General features: G+C 54.7%; 2 protein-coding genes across 5 annotated transcripts in view; one reads left to right on the forward strand and one right to left on the reverse strand.

The window, feature by feature from the left end:
• The window catches only part of DRC7 (dynein regulatory complex subunit 7), a 31,120-nt gene extending 29,341 nt beyond the window's left edge, over window positions 1-1,779 (reverse strand). For 2 of the 3 annotated variants that reach the window (XM_089781422.1, XM_075940432.2), the window contains exon 1: window positions 1,349-1,779. The gene's annotated coding sequence lies outside the window, so the exon portion shown is untranslated. Of the gene's footprint in view, window positions 1-1,107; window positions 1,234-1,348 lie in introns of those variants that run through there. The other variant, XM_089781423.1, reaches the window with a different exon arrangement.
• The window catches only part of LOC102463142 (zona pellucida glycoprotein D-like), a 19,687-nt gene continuing 2,492 nt past the window's right edge, over window positions 1-17,195 (forward strand). Inside the window, exons 1-7 of one of the 2 annotated variants that reach the window (XM_089781424.1) lie at window positions 1-144; window positions 4,611-4,677; window positions 5,260-5,427; window positions 6,469-6,674; window positions 10,201-10,358; window positions 11,933-12,178; window positions 16,190-16,349. In XM_089781424.1, coding sequence (XP_089637550.1) covers window positions 139-144; window positions 4,611-4,677; window positions 5,260-5,427; window positions 6,469-6,674; window positions 10,201-10,358; window positions 11,933-12,178; window positions 16,190-16,349 — 1,011 coding nt within the window. In that variant the 5' untranslated portion in view covers window positions 1-138. Of the gene's footprint in view, window positions 145-3,227; window positions 3,316-4,610; window positions 4,678-5,259; window positions 5,428-6,468; window positions 6,675-10,200; window positions 10,359-11,932; window positions 12,179-16,189; window positions 16,350-17,195 lie in introns of those variants that run through there. The other variant, XM_075940441.2, reaches the window with a different exon arrangement.

Consider the following 17,195-nt stretch of genomic DNA (forward strand, 5'->3'; position numbering starts at 1 on the left):
ACGGAGTGGTTTCACATTGGACACAACCTGGGCCATTTGCTGGAGTTCTCCCTGTCCTGGGCTTTGGATTACACTCCGCCAGCCAGCCAGAGTGGAGGATCCGGCAGGAACAAACCAACTTGTCCCATCGACAACCTCATGGCTGTAGGTCTCTTTTATAAGATTTGTCAAACTCTCCTGCCGTCTGCGTGAAACTCTCCTCTGTCTGCTCCCCACCCCGCTTTCCTCTGAGTGTTTGTACTGACCGGTCGTACTGATGCAGCCTCCGCCAGGGCTGACTGTGCAAGGCGCTACACCGGGAGGAGGGCACGCGCTCCCTTTTCTGTTCAGAGCAAACAGGGCTCCCCTCCTCTCCCAGGCATGGCTCCCCCGCCCAATTCCTTTAATCACTGCCCTGTGCAAATGGTTCACTTTGCTCCTTCTGCCTTGAAAGTCTGGCTGCTTGAGGTCTGCTGCAGCAGCCACGGTGGAGGAGTGGGAAGCAGGGCTGGCCTCACCATGAGGCGCACTGAGGTGGCCGCCTCAGGTGCCAGACTGTGGGGTGGGGGGGCGCCACTAGGACCCAGAGTGTAGAAAATTGTGTCTGCTGCTGGTGCATAAGTAGGGAGCAGAGCAGCCCCATGAGAGGAATAGAACAGGAAGGAGGCAGAATTGAGACCTTTCAAAGTTTTGGCCCAAGCGAGGGGAACATGGGGGTGTCATTTGAGCTCCCTGCCTCAGGTGCCAAAATGTTGTGGGCCGGCCCTGGCCAGAGGGAGTCCAACCTTCCCCTCCTCAGGAGCAAACCCCTGCCCCTCGCTTTCCAGCTCCCAAATGCTCCCACCGTGCCAGCCCCTCCCTTCTTGGCCCCCCCCCTTCTAATCCGCCCTCCCTCTCCGGCTGGGATAATCTGGGAAAACGGCCTGGTTTTCGGTTCTAAAAACACGCTTGCCTGAGACACCAAGGCCACGGGTGATGGCGTGTACTGCCCTCCCCGCAAGCCCTCCAAACTGTGACTGCGAAATGGGGTGCTCCCTCCTGCCCCCTCCGTCCTGGGTGGCCCTCCCCTTGCAGACACCGGGTGCCTATGGGGAGACACGTGGGCTTGGAAGGGGAGCAGCCCCCCACCTCTTCGGGCTCTGCTGCAGCCCCCCGCTCTGCCCAGGGGACACGGCACAGGCGCTGGGCTTTTCCGGGGATGCCCCTTTTCTGCACCCTGCCCTCGGTGTCTCCTTGCTCCGGGACAGGCCCCTGTTCCCCTCACCCCCACCCCTGCCTTTGCCACCCTCCGTCACACACACGCACAGCCCCTCCGGAGGACCCCCCGCCCCCCGCCTCCGCACACAGCCGCCTCGCCGGCTTCTCCCACCTGTGAGTCTCCCTCGCCATGGCAACCGCCGTCCAAGGGCCGAGGCTTCTGGGAGCTGTAGTTCCTCGGTCGGGAGCGGTTCCGGGGACTGGCCGTTCAGGCAGGACCGGTTTCCTTTCTGCGTCACTGGTGGAGAAATGGGGAGAACGTGTGACATCGGGGTGCACGTGGGCCCAGGCCGGGTTTGGGGCAGGCCCCGTTTGCGCTGACTGAGCCTGCACCAGACCCTGTCTCGGCACACGTGGGACCGAATGGTTGTTTTTCCGCCGCGGGGGCACCGGTTCACCTTCCACATCTCCCGCGGACCGAGAAAGGAGTCCAGCCAATTTCCCCCTGTGCCTCTGATCAGTTTTACTGTCAGTCAGGAACCTCTCCCCCGCTCCGGAGCAAACCTGTAGGTGGTGGGGTCCCATAGCTGGGGTCCCATACCTGGCCCCATTACGACCGTGGGCTCTCGCCATGTGGCCCAATGTGGTTCTGGGGTCCTGCCGCACTCAGGGTCCTGCCAGCCCCACTGCGGCCAGGGCTGCTGTGGCCCAGCGTGGCTGGCCACCACCAAACTTAATTGATAAGCTCACATCACTAGTGCAGGCTCTGGGCTGGGGCAGGGGATTGGGTTTGGGGTGCAGGCTCTGGGAGAGAAGGTGGGTGTGGGAGAAGGTGAGGAGTGCAGGTTCTGTGAGTGAATTTGGGGCGAGTGAATTTTGGGGGGACGGGGTGCAGGAGGGAGTTGGGAGGTGAGTAGATGAGTGGGATGGGGGTGCAGGCTCTGGGAGAGGGTGGGGCCCAGAAGGCAGGAGTGGGGGTGCAGCACTTACCTGGGGCACCTTCTCTGGTAGCAGCTCCTAGGTTGGGGGGATTGAAGAGGGGTCTCTGGGTGCTGCTGCCCACAGGCACCGCACCCACAGCTTCCCATCAACTGCAGGGGCGCTCAGAGCAGGGGCAGCACACGGAGATACCCCCTCTGGGGCCTCAGGGACAGGGATGTGCCAGCAGCCGCGCAGAGCAAGCAGCTGGAAGCCACCCTAGCCCTGCAATACAGGTGGGGACCAGGGTCCTTCTAAACCACATGGGCACGGCAGGCGGGACTAATAGATGCATCAGGGACGGGAGAGGGGGACAGGGGGCAGCAAACGGGGCCCAGGATGCAAGAATCAGGATCTTGCTTTAAAAAATTAAATTTTTAGAGTAATCCACACTGGGCTCTTTTCTTTGCTCTCCATTTTCTGAAGCTTTAAGGTTCCCTCCCACCATGCACTCGAGCTTTGGGCTAGAGAGTCGTCATTTCATACCTAAGCTGAGTGTGGCTGGCACAGCGTTTGCAATCCAGTTCTGTCTGTGTAAGAAAGAAAAAGCTTCCTAGTCTCACTGTTGTGTCCAGAGCAGCACCCCCCGGCCATGGAAACCTGCTATTTTCACAGACAAGGGTGGGGCGGGAGGAGAATGCAAACTCCTCTCTCGGGGAGCCACCAGTGCCACGAATGTGCCAGTGCTCATGGCTCGTGCTCTAACAGAAAAAGCTCCTTCCTTCAATGCAGCTGATGCAGGACGCTAAATGGGCCCAGATGCCAGGGCCGGCCCACAACATTTTGGCACCTGAGGCGGGGAGCTCAAATGACGCCCCCATGTCCCCTCACTTGGGCCAAAACTTTGAAAGGTCTCAATTCTGCCTCCTTCCTGTTCTCCTCCTCTCATGGGGCTGCTCTGCTCCCTACCCCCGTAAAGGAGAACTAATAACTTAAAATGCCTTGTTCACAAAGCGTGAACTAGTGGTACCCCCACAGTCTGGCACCTGAGGCGGCTGCCTCAGTTCTCCTCATGGTAAGGCCGGCCCTGCCAGATGCAATTACTGGGGAAGTGTGAGGGGTGGGGAAGAAGCAGCTGTTGAAAGATGATATAAAGAGCAGCACCGGCTGCAGGCAATGGGGACAGCTGTGGGTGAGCAAGGCACTGCTGGTCTGGCAATGGTGAGTAGAGCAAATGAAATCTCAGGAGTGAGGAGGGATCTGTTTGTGGCTGTTGCTGGATTTCGCTTCCTCATTGTTGCTTGCAAGAGGGCAGCTCTGTTTTCTTGCCTCCTGAAAGCCATTGGCAGGGCTTCCTAAAGGCCTTCTTATGAGCCCCTGTTCTCCCTTTAAATAAAGGGCCTGGATTCCTCAGCTGCTTGCATCTTGTCTGGTCCTTTAACCTCAGGCAAAGTGAGTGCAAAATGCTGCTGCATCAGCCTGCTTGGCTGCAGAAGGCACAAGGCAGCGGGGAAAGTCTGATCCAAGTGCGGCTCTTGCCTGCTAGCTCTTTTGGCTTTTATTGCACTTGGCCTGCCTCTGTGGGGTAGGACTCCTGTGCTAATAATAGAGCTTCTCTGTGGTATGCCCTCACTAATCAACTTGTGCTCTAATAATATTCCCATATCCCAGATGGGGTAAGCGAGGCCTGTGACCTGTCCAAAGTCTCCTACTGAGTCAATGACAGTAGAGTCTTCTCCAGACTCTTAGCTGTGCAGTCAGTAACAACGCAGGTGTAAAAAGTCCTGGGTCAGGTTGGTAACTGCTTACACCTGCATTGTCCCTGATGTTAAGGACAGTGGAGTCAGACTGGTGCTCTATCCACTAGCCCATGCTGCCTTCTAACAAGCTTGCCAATGCGGTGGCCCCTTCGGTGTCAAACGGCTGCACTCTTGAAATAGGCAGCTGGGAGGGTGAGAGGTGGTTGATTTGCCTCCTTTTTCTGTTTGTGAGTAAATGTACGTTCCCTTAACAGCCACATCCTCACTCTCGCTGGGCAAAGGGCCCGCAGGAAGATGCTGTTTCTCTTGACATTTGCCACTTCCTTGGGGCGCTCACAACTCTTCCCTCCTTCTGTCTGTGTGCACGGGAGCCCCGACCGTGGGATTTCATTGCAAGCGCTCCGCTGTTAGTAGTGGCCTCTTGTCACTTGTCTGGGTTTATTTGTGTCTGCATGCTCTCTAAGTTGGGGAAGAGGCTGGTGGTGGCGTATCTCTACTGGCTATGCTGCTATAAAGCTGGAGAAAATCTGGCCCTGCACTAGCTGGTGAAGACGATTTTGCTGTTCAGACCCTTCAGGTCTTAGGTGATTGGTGAAGTAACAATAGACCCGCCCCCCTGCTTTTCTAGACGGGTTAAATATCTCTGCCCCTTCTGCAGCTGCAGGGAGGCTTTTAAACAGCTGCTCGTGTTTCCAGAGGCTACAGAGGAGCATGTTAGAAATCAAAACAAAAGCTGGTGTGTGTTTGTTTTTTCAGGAAGTGACTGTGACATGCCTGCTGCTTCTCTCTGCTCTCTGGCTGCCTGGCAGCGAGAGCGACAATTGTGAGTCTATGCTGAGGGATACAGGGGTAGGTTGAATAGTGAGGACAAGAAATCCCATTCAAGCTACTTACCCAGAGCAGGGCTAGTACTGGTAGCTTCTCCCAAGAGCAGAAATGCTGGCAGGGAGGAGGGCGGGTGGAAGGACACCAAAACGTATAGCTCTGCTAAAGCGTTGGTGGCAGCAGTGGGAACTCTGTATCTTGTTGAGGGGAAGCCCTTTCTCCGCCAAGCCAGAGCTGGAGGTTCTGCATCTCCAGTAACAGTGGAGGGCAGCCACACACCATGCTGAGCTTCGGCTGCTAATGAGCTCAGCTCTAACGCGGGACTCCTGGGCGTTCCCTCTCGATGGGCACTGCACAGGCGTTGTCTTGGATGGAGTGTCCCAAGGCAGTTCCGTCATCCGTGGGAAGGTTCTCCTGGGATGTGAGCAGCGGCTTAGAGAATCCCCATCTGTGTCAAACGAGATCCCCTCCCCACTGAGCCGAACATGGACTCCAGCTTAGATAGGTTAACTGTAGCTTGTGCCGTGACAACCGCTTGGTCCCGATGACCTCGAACATCCACACGTTCCTCCTGCTCTAGCCGATCTGAAGAAGCTGCAGGACCCGAGGCGAGAGGCTGCCCTCCGTCCCAAGAGAGGCCTGAGATTGTGCTTCCCGAACCCCTGTAAGCACCAGGGAGTCTGCCAAGTAGTTGAGGGGAAACCAAACTGCACCTGCAACGCTGGCTTCACCGGGGCGTTCTGTCAAGGTAGGCCGGGGGCCACGCTGCGCGTGGTCTGCGAGAACGTGTCCATTCGAGTGGTCGTGAGCGGGACTCGTGCCACTTACGGGCTCAAACAAGTGTCAGGAGGAGACTTTCCCTTCCTTGGTGGGATTATGCAGACAGGACTTGTTGAGCTGTCAGGAAAGTGTATCCCTGCAAGAAAGTGACCCAAAAGTGTTGCCTTGGACCAGTGGTTCTCAGTGTGGACTACTGGTGGTCTGCGACTGTCTTGCAGGTGGGCCACAGGCTCAGAGCTCGTTTTTCCTCGCCCCTTACCCCCCCCCCCCCCGGCAGAGGGGAGCATCCTATGCACCTCGTGTGACTGGCGCACCAGTACCGGATTCCCACTGGGGGGGGGGACCCCTGAGCCTCGCAGGCTGGGTCAGCTCGTGGGGGGAGGAAGTGACTCTGTGCACTGCTACCTCCCAGCTGGGAGAACAGCAGCACAAGATCGGCTCACCTGGAGGCTTTCCCCACCGCTCCCATTGGCTGGAATTGTGGCCAATGGGAGCAGTGAGGGGGGGGCGGTGCCCAGGGCACAGAGGTCAGGTAATCACCCCATCCCCCTCCTGTCCCAACCCTGCACTCTCTCCCACCAAGACCTTGCATATGCACCTCACTCCTGCACCTTCCCTCCTACCCAGACCCCACACCCTCAGCCTGCTCCTGCACCCATTTTGTCATCATGGGTGCTTGGCGGGTGGTCCGTGGAAAGGTTTGTGTTGAGTGGGGTGGGTCATGGGCCAAAAAGTTTGAGAACCGCTGCCTTAGGCCAAGCGCTTGGGAGTCTCTGGCTTCCCAGGGTGCTCGGGTCTAGTGTAATGACATGCAGTCCCCATGGCTGTGATGTGAAAGGCCTCTGCTCTCCTGAGGTTCTCAGTCTCTTCCACTGCGGGCCTCTGCCAGTCCTTGGCCAGCAGCGTGGGGCAGGGCTGTCTGACTACATCCATTCCAGGCCACCCCATAGCGGGCGGCAGGCTCCTTCAGGCCTCTTCCGTATGTCTCCTGCCGTTGGCTTCCCCCCAGATGTGGTGCTGAAGCTGCAGTGTGAGGACGAACACATGAAGATGATGGTGAGACAGGAAGTCTTTGACCAGCTGAAAATCCCCTTGGCGCGTGTTCACCTGAAGAACAGGGCTTGCAAGGTCTCCGAGAAGGAAGAAGACGGTGCCGTTTTCTTTGCAGCGACTCTCATGGACGTGAACTATACGCGGTGTGGGTCGGTGATTCAGGTGAGGGCTCTGCAGGGTAACCTGGGAGCCTAGGGCAGGGGAAGCTGTTCTGAGGACACAGCGGTGAAGGGTTGTGGGCATTTCTGCTCTTCCTCTTTTATCTCCACCTCGTGGCGTTTGGACCTAGCTCTAAATCAGGGGTGGGGGACTTCAGGCCCCGGGGCTGGAAGCGGCCCTTGGCTTACTTGGATCTAGCCCACAAGGCTCAGGGCTCCTAGCCCAGCGTTGGGGAGACTGTGCAAGTGCTCCAGCCCCCCGTGCTGTCCCACTGCACGCAAAATCTACTGGCCTGGACCCCCCAGGCTCTGGTGTGTGAGAGGAATGTGGGGGGTGTCTTTCTCCTCAGCCGGGGCCACATCAGTGAGGGTTTTTTCTTTGCTCCTCACTTGTGCATGGCCCCCGACTAATTTTTCCTGTGGGTCCGTGGCTCCCGACTGAAAAAAGGTCCCCACCATGAATGGAAGTCTTCTCCAGAGAGCTGGTGAGGTGGCCAAGTGGACACCAGCTAATGCAGTCAGTGATTCTTTCTGGCCCTGGTGTTGGTAGGGTCTTGAGGGAGCAGTCCATGGCCACTTCAGTGGAATATGAAAGTCCCGAGTTTCTATTTCCTCAGTAAGTAATTGTCCTTCCAGCAGCCATTGTATGTATTTAGATGGAATAAATAGGCTAAAGGTGCTCAAATAGCCCGGTCACCATCCAACGGTCAATAGTGTGAACAGGCTCGGGGATGGGTACGCAGCCTACCTAGCACCATGGCAAACACGCTATAAAAGTCATGCCGCATGTTGGAGACAAGGTGGGTGAGGCCATATCTCTCAATGGATTGGACTCTGTTGGCCAGAGGTAAGCTTTCAGCTCGATACAGGGACTTTTCTTCACACCTGCATCGCTCGAGAGCTTCTCACCAACAGAAGTTCTTCTGATAGACTCTAGGCTGGGGTGGGCATATCTTCTAATATACTGGGACCAACACGACCACAGCAGCCAGCGATTAGAACTCTTCAAGTTGGAGAATAGAAATGGAAATAGTTTTGCCCCCCAAAACTCCCTTTTTTGGGAGATAGACATACCCTCATGCATATTCTACACTGCATGCTTATTTTGAAATAAGCTATTCCAGAAGAAATCCTCCGAAACAGCACGTCTACCCTACAGGGAAGCCTCAATTAGTCCGAGACAGGCTCCCCTAATGTGGATGCGCTATCTCGATTTAGAGCCCCAGGTGGCACTGGGGAGGAATAACTTAGAATATAGTAGCCCAGTGTCTGAGAACATAAGAACGGCCGTACTGTCAGACCAAAGGTCCATCTAGCCCAGGATCCTGTCTGCCGACAGTGGCTAGCACCAGGTGCCCCAGAGAGGGTGGACCGAAGACAATGATCAAGCAATTTGTCTCCTGCCATCCCTCTCCAGCCTCTGACAAACAGAGGCCAAGGACACCATTTCTATCCCCTGGCTAATAGCCTTTTATGGACCTAACCTCCATGAATTTATCCAGCTTCTCTTTAAACTCTGTTATAGTCCTAGCCTTCACAGCCTCCTCTGGCAAGGAGTTCCACAGGTTGACTACACGCTGTGTGAAGAAGAACTTTCTTTTATTAGTTTTAAACCTGCTACCCATTAATTTCATTTGGTGTCCTCTAGTTCTTCTATTATGGGAACTAATAAATAACTTTTCTTTATCCACCCTCTCCACACCACTCATGATTTTATAGACCTCTATCATATCCCCCCTCAGCCTCCTCTTTTCTAAACTGAAAAGTCCCAGTCGCTTTAACCTCTCCTCATATAGGACCCGTTCCAAACCCCTAATCATTTTAGTTGCCCTTTTCTGAACCCTTTCCAAGGCCAAAATATCTTTTTTGAGATGAGGAGAGAGTCTGTAATGCCGAAATGCTGGCTGTTCCCTCTGGGCGTCCCATGTTGCATGGGGAGTGTGGGGCCCAAACAGCTGCTTGCTCCCCCGTGGTAGCCTGGCTGAGTGGCGCAGAAGTCAGCCGAGCACCACGGCGGGACGGGAATGGGGGGGAGGGGCAGGGTGGTGATGTGCGGTGTGACAGCGGCTCCAGGCCCCACCCTCCTTCACCTCCCGCCATGGCGCTCGGCTGACTTCTGCGCCACTCAGCCAGGCCGCCATGTGGGAGCAAGTGGCGCAAGCGACCGTTTGGGCTCCACGCTCCCCATGCAGCACGAGGCGCGCAGAGCCCAAAAGACCATTTGGGCTCCGCGGGGGGAGGAGAGGGAGAGGGAGACCTGAAAATCCCGTCTTATGATAGGCTAATTGGCTAGTAACTTAGAATGGCCGTGGGGGAGGGGCTATTTCGAAACAGCAGCAGTGGCGTGTCCACGCTACAGCTATTCTGAAATCGCTCTTTCGGAGTAGGCGTTATTCCTCGTGGAATGAGGTTTACTGATTTTGAAAAAAGCTGTCGGTTATGTCGAAATCTCGATATAACGGAATTGCAGAGGAGATGCTCGCATTGTTGTTTCCAAATAATGGCCGTTCTTCTGAAATAACTGTGCTGTGTAGACGCACCCTTACTGAGCTGACCAGCCCTTGGTGGGGAAGAAAGGGTTAATTCTATTCAGTGTTCAATAGGGAATGACGGTCACTTTCCTGCTGCTTGTTTTGTCCACCACTTGGGTCTAATTTCTTTACCCTGGGTAGAAGCCACTTGATTGAATCCAAACGACTGTTGGCTCATTTCCAATCCCCCCGCCCCGCTTAGCTCATCTGAACCATCCTCCAATGCAATCGGCAGGCGCTTTGTTCGAATCCGACTTCGTCTCCGTCTCCCTTTGTTTCTTAAACGTTTAGTATAACAAATGCATTGTCGCTTCATGAAGCTTTACCCACGCGTCCTCAGTTAGGGTAATGAGGACCGTGGGGCTGCTAGGCCTAGTTATTGGGGTCACAGCCAGCTTTCCATCCCGCGACTGTCACCTTCTGGTGGCTGGACCTCCAAATAGCAGGTCTTGCAAGCTAATGGAGATCTTCCTGTCTCCAGACGTAGCAGGCTGTTTCTGGAGCTCTGTACGCTGCCACTCCTGGGGGGTGGATTAGCTGAAGGGCTGTGTGCAGCATACAGATCTGCTTTGGGGCTACTTGCTAACCCGTATCTAGTGCAGTACCAATGTGCCACTCCTAAGCCGCTCCGCACAGTGGCGTCTTCATACAGAGCTCTCCCTTCTGGGAATGGAAGGTGTGTTCTGGGCCACCTTGAGGGAGGCCCATGCTCACTTGGGACCTGCCTTCTTGGGGGGGGTGAGCACCCAAAAATCACCAGCTCAAATCACGGGAGCTGTGGGTGCTCAGGGGGACCCCAAACAAGAGTCCGCTCTTGAAAACCTGCCTGTCTGTGCCCGTGAGGTGATGGCTCGGGAGCAGGGCCGTCGGGTTGCTTAGCGACTGGCGCTATCTGGCCTAGCTCTGCCTGGGTCCTTGCTGGCTCGGCGGCAGGCAGCCTGGGGAGGCCAGTGCCTGGCACAAGGCGATGACTTCAATGCTCTGTCTGGCCCACATCAGCGGAACAGGACGCACGTGTCCTATACCAACGTGATGGAGTCCGACCGGGAGACCCTGGGTGTGATCTCCAGAAGCAGCCTCGTGCGCGTGCACTTCTCCTGCATCTACTCCTATGAGCACGTGGTCCAGCTGCCTTTTCCTGTCGCCGCCATCGACACGTGAGTTGCCTCTTTCCTCTTGACAGGCAGCTTCCTCCTGACCTGGCTTCAGCAGTGCAGCATGCTCAGTATACTCTGGTGCCCCATGGGTGGCTGAGTTCCGGCGCACAAGCTCGGGGAGTCTCGTATCTGATACCTGCGGGGGGGGGGGGGGGGGGTGAACACCACAATCCCAGCTGGAACAGCCAGGACCGGGGGGTGGCACTTCACAAAGAGGTCCATAGTCAAAGGATGGAGAGCAGCTGTAGAAATAGCTCCCGTCAGTGAGATGATTAGCCAGACTATGCAGAGGTGCTGGTGAGCTTGGAGAGCAATGTCCCATCTGGATTCTTCGCTCTTACTTGGCACAGCAGTGGCCCCACATGCCTGGCTTGGACTGGCTGGAAGCTGCCTTCCTGCCCTTTGCTGTACTCGGCCGATTGCTTGAAGGGGACTGTGCTTTGTCGCATATGTTGCAAGCAATTGCACCTTTCCTGGGAGTTTCAGAGAGGTAGTCGAGTTAGTCTGTAACTGGAAAAACTTAAACAAATAGTCTAGTAGCACCTTAAAGACTAACATGTCGATGGGATCATGAGCTTGGGAAAAGAGGATGGGAAAAGAGGAGACTAAGGGGTGATATGATAGAGGTCTATCAAATCATGAGTGGTGTGGAGAAAGTGAATAAGGAAAAGTTATGTACTTGTTCCCGTAATATAAGAACTAGGAGCCACCAAATGAAACTGATGGGCAGCAGGTTTAAAACAATAAAAGGAAGTTCTTCTTCACACAGCGCATAGTCAACCTGTGGAACTCCTTGCCTGAGGAGGTTGTGAAGGCTAGGACTATGACAGGGTTTAAAAGAGAACTAGATAAATTCAAGGACGTTAAGTCCACTAATGTCTATTAGCCAGGATGGGTAAAGGATGGCGAGCCTAGTTTCTGTTTGTCAGCGGGTGGAGATGGACGGCAGGAGAGAGATCGCTTGATCATTACCTGTTTGATTCACTCCCTCTGGGGCATCTGGCATTGGCCATTGTCGGCAGACAGGATACTGGTCTGCCCCAGTCTGGCCGTTCTTATGGAGTATAATGGCTGTTGCCCACGAGAGCTCATGATTCCACCTACATATATTGTTAGTCTTTAAGGTACCACTAGACTATTCGCTGTGTTTAAAGTCTTTCCTGGGGGTGTGGGACACTGGAGTTCTGCCTTTCTTTAATTTGTCCACTGAAAATAAGCGGAGGCAGCACCAGTGTCCCCAGCTGGGAGACTGCAGCAGGAGAGGTCGGGGTGCAACACCCCACTGAGGCAGCCTCGACGGGAGCTGCTTTGTCCTAGTGCAGAAGGGACACTGAGGCAGCTCTTTCTGCTCACACCGGGTGTTTCTGGGCAGGTGGGGGATAAGCAAACTGTGCCTGACTGTTGGTTGGTGATAGGTCCCTGGCTGTAAGGAGGGTGACCGAAGGGCTTCCCCATAGGCAGGCGCTAGTGCACATGGGGGTCTGTCTGCTAGTGCTGGCAGTTGGATGCGTGGTGGCCACCTCCATCCTGCCGCTTTGTAACTCTGGGCCGGGCTCTCCCTGATTGCCTCCCAGGCTGGTGAAGTTTGTGATCAAGGAGGGGGAATTCAATGTGAGCATGGCCTTGTACGAGACCTCGGCGTACCTGCATCCCTACCGGCAGCAGCCCCCTGCCCTCCCGCTGTCGGAGCTCCTCTACATCCTGCTGCAGCTGGAAGGGCAGAGCCACCTGCGGTACTTCCTGCTGAGCGTCGAGGACTGCTGGGCCACCCCGGCGGCGGATCCCGGCCACGAAGTGCAGCACCAGCTCATTGTGAAGGGGTAAGAGGTGGGGGTTGAGCTTTGCCTCTGCTGCGCTCCTCTCTCCGGGGCCGCTGTTCCCGGGGAGTGGCAGGAAGCAGCGGCCAGCATGACCCTGCAAGCGCCTCCCGTCCCCAGCTCCCATTGGTTGGGAACTGTGGCCACTGGGAGCAGTGGGGGGGCGGGGCCTGAGGATGATCAATGTCAGCAAAATGTCCGGCAGTCTGCAGTCAGATTACCCTGCTGGGCAGCGAGCGGCATGCGGCCCTCACGCCACAGGCTGCCCCCCACGGTTCTGCCCCTCTGAACAGCACAGGTTTGCTTAGTGTCTCAAGGGGGGGGCTGTTAGACTCCCCCAAAAGCATGGATTTCTCATTGCATTCCCAACCTGTCTCCTTCTGGAATGGCACTGCCTCTCGAGAGAGCCTCAGGAACAGAAACAGGCCCCTTGCTGAGTTATCTTGCCGGGGTACGGAGAGTGAAAGTTTGGGAGGGGAGCCTCATCCCAGTTTGGACAAACACCTGTCCGAGGTGGCCTGGGTTTATTTGGTCCCACCTTGGTGTGGAGGATGGACTGGATAATCTTTAGGGTTGCCAGATGGCTTCAACAAAGATACCGGACACACTTGACATGACATCACAATCGACATTGCTTCTTATTTAGAAAATACCAGCCAGTTCTATTGTCTCAATTTGTTTCCCGAACAGAAAGCTCAAATATTGGACTATCCGGTTCAAAACCGGACACCTGGCAACCCTAATAGTCTTTTGAGGCCCCTTCCAGCCTAACGTTCCCATGACTGAGGGGGTCAACTAGTAGGCTGCAGGTTGTGGTCTGGTGCACAGAGAGCCAGCAGGTGTGGTTAAAACTATGGGCATAGGCCCGCAGGGATATGAACAGAAGGAGGGTACAGGGACTAGAGACCAATGAGAGAGCCATTTGAGCTGTGGGCCTGCGTACCACCAATAGGCCTGTGAGAGCCCCACTACGCCATGCTGATGCATAGCCAACAGGCGTAAGAACGGCCACACGGGCTCAGACCAGAGGCCCATCCAGCTCAGTGTCCTGTCTGCCCACAGTGGCCACTGCCAGATGCCCCAGAGGGAGTGAACAGAACAGGGAATCAAGTGATCCCTCCCGTCGCCCATTCCCAGCCCCTGACAGACGAGGGACACCATCCCTGCCCCTAACCAGACGCCGGTGTAGCTTTCTGATACACCAGTGTTTCATCGCAGGCCGAGTGGCCAAAGCGCTGGACTGGCACTTAGGAGACCTGGGTTCCTTTCTGGCTCTGCTGGGTGACCTTACAGAGTAATACTATGTTCGGTGCCTCAGTTTCCCCACTGCAAAGCAGGGATAGTGATACTTGGGGATCTCTGGCCCAACCCATCACTTGAGACTGTCTCTTGGTGGGCTGATCTTACTGAACCAGCCTACTTCCCCTTTTAGACACCCCACCACGCTGTCTGGCTGGGCCAGAAGCTCTGCGCCCCCCCCCCCCCGCCATCCGCCCAGCAAGTCACAAAGTTGGAGTCTCAGCCCACAGCAGAGCAACTCAGCTCTGGGATGGCTCAGTTACAGGGGCTTGACACGGCACCCAGGAGCACATAACCCCAGATACACCCATCTTACTCTGCATGGGAGTTTTACACAGAGCAAGCTCATGTTGGTTGTTTCCTTGATGGCTCAGAGACTCACAGCTGTTACCCTTCCTGTAACCTGGGTTTGATTATAAACAGAAGTGGTTTTATTAAGTGTCAAGTAGGATTTCAGGGGCTGCAAGCAATAAACAGACAGATCAAAGTAAGTTACTAAGTTACAATAAACAAAACTTGCCAGTTAAGCCTAATACACTGAAGTTGTTACGAATCATCATTTCTCACCCTAGCTCTTATTTCAGGTAAAATCCTACTCGGGCCGAAGCTGATCTTTTTCCTGACCTAGGTCAAGCAGCTCCCCTCCATCCCCATCCTTAGCGTTCTTTTAGTCCCAGGTGCTTTCATGTATCCTCTTAGGGCAGGGAGCAGTCTGTAAACCAGTTGAAGACCTCCCCATTTGCTTCTCATTCCTTATAGAATTTCCCCAGGGCAGGAAGTCTTTGTTCAATTCTCCCCAGCCCTGTGGAAAAGTACGGAATTCAAGATGAATTCCAGCACCCGGTGAGATATCATTGTAGGACCAACCATAGCCCAAGCCGACAGCCAAAAACAAGACTATTCACAGATTATTGTCTTGAGTTCTGGCCATTAAGTTCCTTGAATCCTGCAAATGGCTTTCACTACCATGTCTAGCTATACAAATGGGCTTGTGCTTCATTTTTCTAACTTCACATTCAAGTATGATCCATGCACACGCATAGCACAGACACGTTTGGTGGCTTAAAAGCTCTTCAATGATTGGTTGCGTGCCCCATTTGCATAAAGCATGTTTGAGTTAAGCATCTTTGTGTTCAAGAGCATATTTCCATAAAAATACAAGGGGCACCACAGCACAATACTGATCTGCTTTTGAAAGTGCTTTGAGATCTACAGATCTGGATATGTACCATCCGCTCCTCAGCTGTTGGAGGAAGAGAATCTTTCCTTGCTGCTGTACGTTGGGACCGAACATAAGAACGGCCAAAACTGGGTCAGACCAAAGGTCCATCCAGCCCAGTATCCTGTCTGCCAACAGTGACCAATGCCAGGTGCCCCAGAGGAAGTGAACCAAACAGATAATGATCAAGCGATCTGTCTCCTGCCATCCATCTCCACCCTCTGACAAACATACTGGGGACACCATTCCTTACCCATCCTGGCTAATAGCCATAACCTCCATGAATTTATCTAGTTCTCTTTTAAACCCTGTTATAGTCCTAGCCTTCACAACCTCCTCTGGCAAGGAGTTCCACAGGTTAACTGTGTGCTGTATGAAGAAGAATGTCCTTTTATTTGTTTTAAACCTGCTGCCCATTAATTTCATTTGGTGTCCCCTAGTTCTAAGCCCTAGAGCGGGCTTAGATTGGAGGAGAAGGAGCATCTCTTGACGTCGAAATGTTGACCTCCCTGAAACTGCTGGGTGGAACAAGGTGCACTCTCCCGGAACAAGGTGCACCGTGCTTGTAGGTGTAGGCACCAGCTGTTCTGAAAACAAACCATGGCCTCAGTGGCTTCTGAAGCACCATCTGGAAATGGGAAGCTGCTACCCTGCTCAGATCAGATAGGGAGTTAATCTAGAGGTCACGGCTGGTCAGAGCTCCACAGCACAGAAAACTGAAACTGTTTGCTTTTCAATTTTGAGAGAGACTTTCGACACCTGCACCTCCTCCCCAGAAAGTGGGGGGGGGGGGTAGGAATGAAGGCTTTCATTGAAGACAAACCTTCCTTTTTTTTCTCAGCTCTGATCTATTTTCTTCTCCTAAAATCCGCCCGCCTCTACCTGAGCCTGCATGCGGCAGCTGCGTTTGAGCCACTGGACCCATGTGGGAGGAATTCCAGCTAATGAGCAGAGCGCCCCCCCGTGAGGCTTTGTTTCGAGTGGTGGCGCATAGAAAACATTATTCTGCATGTGGATAGAAAAGATTAGAGCGGGGGTGGGCAATAATTTTTGGCCGGGAAGGGGTGGGGCCTAAAACAGAAGGGGCAGAGCCAGGATGCATCTGGGCTTCCCCACCCACCCTCCACACACTCCCCTGCCCCCAGGCCAATCAAGGTTTGGGGGCGCGGAAGCACGTGAAGTCTCCTCCCATTCTGCCAGGAGCACATGGCAGGGCGAAGGAAACTTCCTGTGCTTCCCCCACCTCTAGGCCCTAATTGGCCTGGGGGCAGGGGAACAGCAGGGCCTCAGTGGGCCAGATCAACCCACTTGGCAGCCTGATTGCTTTTGCCCTCCCCTGGATTAGCGGGACCACTGATTTGAACCCCACTGTCTCAAGACAGACCTCTTGAGAGCAAAGCTTCCTCGCTGACGGAACAGGCGCTGCACCGCGACTGGGCTGGCATCTCGTGCTGTCAACCCCCCGGGCTGACTCGCCTCTCGGCTCGCCCCCGCAGGTGTCCTCGTGATGAAACGGTGACGTACCTCAATGCTGTGGGCAACAGCACCATGGCCAAGTTCAGCTTCCAGATGTTCCAGTTTGTCAACCACTCGGAGGTGTTCCTGCACTGCCGCGTCCGCCTGTGCCTCCTCGATGGCGCCGAGCCCTGCGTGAAGGTGAGGTGGCCGCTACCTCTGAGCGGGGCTGCGCGGAGGCAGAGGGCGTGGCTCTCGCCCTGCGTCGGATTCTGTTCACGGCTGGCTACGGAGCATTCCCTATGGAATTGTCACTCGTGTGAAAAATAAACGAGGCCCCAATCTCTCAAGGTTACCAGTTGTCCAGTATTGGCCCAGACAGCCCGGTATTTGCAACCACTGTCCAGTTAAAAAAAAAAAAAAAAAAAAAAAAAAGCCAGAAAATCCCAGACATGTAAAATGACTGGTGTGTTTTTTGTTTTTCTCGGACAGAAAGCCGGTTGGGACATTCTTCCTCTACCGTGTCTGGTGGGGGCAGGGAGCAGGGGGAATTAAAGGCACAGTGACAGTGCTTTTTTTCTTGACAATTTTGTTTCTCTCCCCCCACCTCTTTTTTTTTTTTTTTTTGCTCAACCAAATTTTTTTTCTGCCATGTTCGGTATTTTTCTGGCAACCCTACCTCTCAGGCTGGCCTGCCAATCTGCTAGCAGGGCCTGCGTATGGACACTTGTGAAAGCCCAGCGTGAGGCCCCATTGATGTCTGGGTATTGGCGTTACAGCAGTGCCCTGCAGCTGTGCCCAAACCGAGCAGCCTGTGCCAGGCCTTAATTTGCCCCACTTCCTTCAGCAGCTCGCTGGGCTTCCTGACAGAACAGAGCAAGCCACTGCTGCTGGGTCTGCCTGCAGGCGGATTGGAACCTGGGACCCTTGGAGCTTAGTGGAGGAGGCTCTACAGCTTGAGCTATAAAGCCAGCGGGCTCCCCGCATACACTGTAGAGGTCTAAGTGCCACTACTTGGGGCAGCGACTCACCCCCGCCACAGCTGTG

This window comes from Pelodiscus sinensis, chromosome 12 (assembly GCF_052426305.1).
Source record: "Pelodiscus sinensis isolate ZL-2025 chromosome 12, ASM5242630v1, whole genome shotgun sequence".
In the NCBI taxonomy this organism is placed as follows: Eukaryota; Metazoa; Chordata; order Testudines; family Trionychidae; genus Pelodiscus; species Pelodiscus sinensis.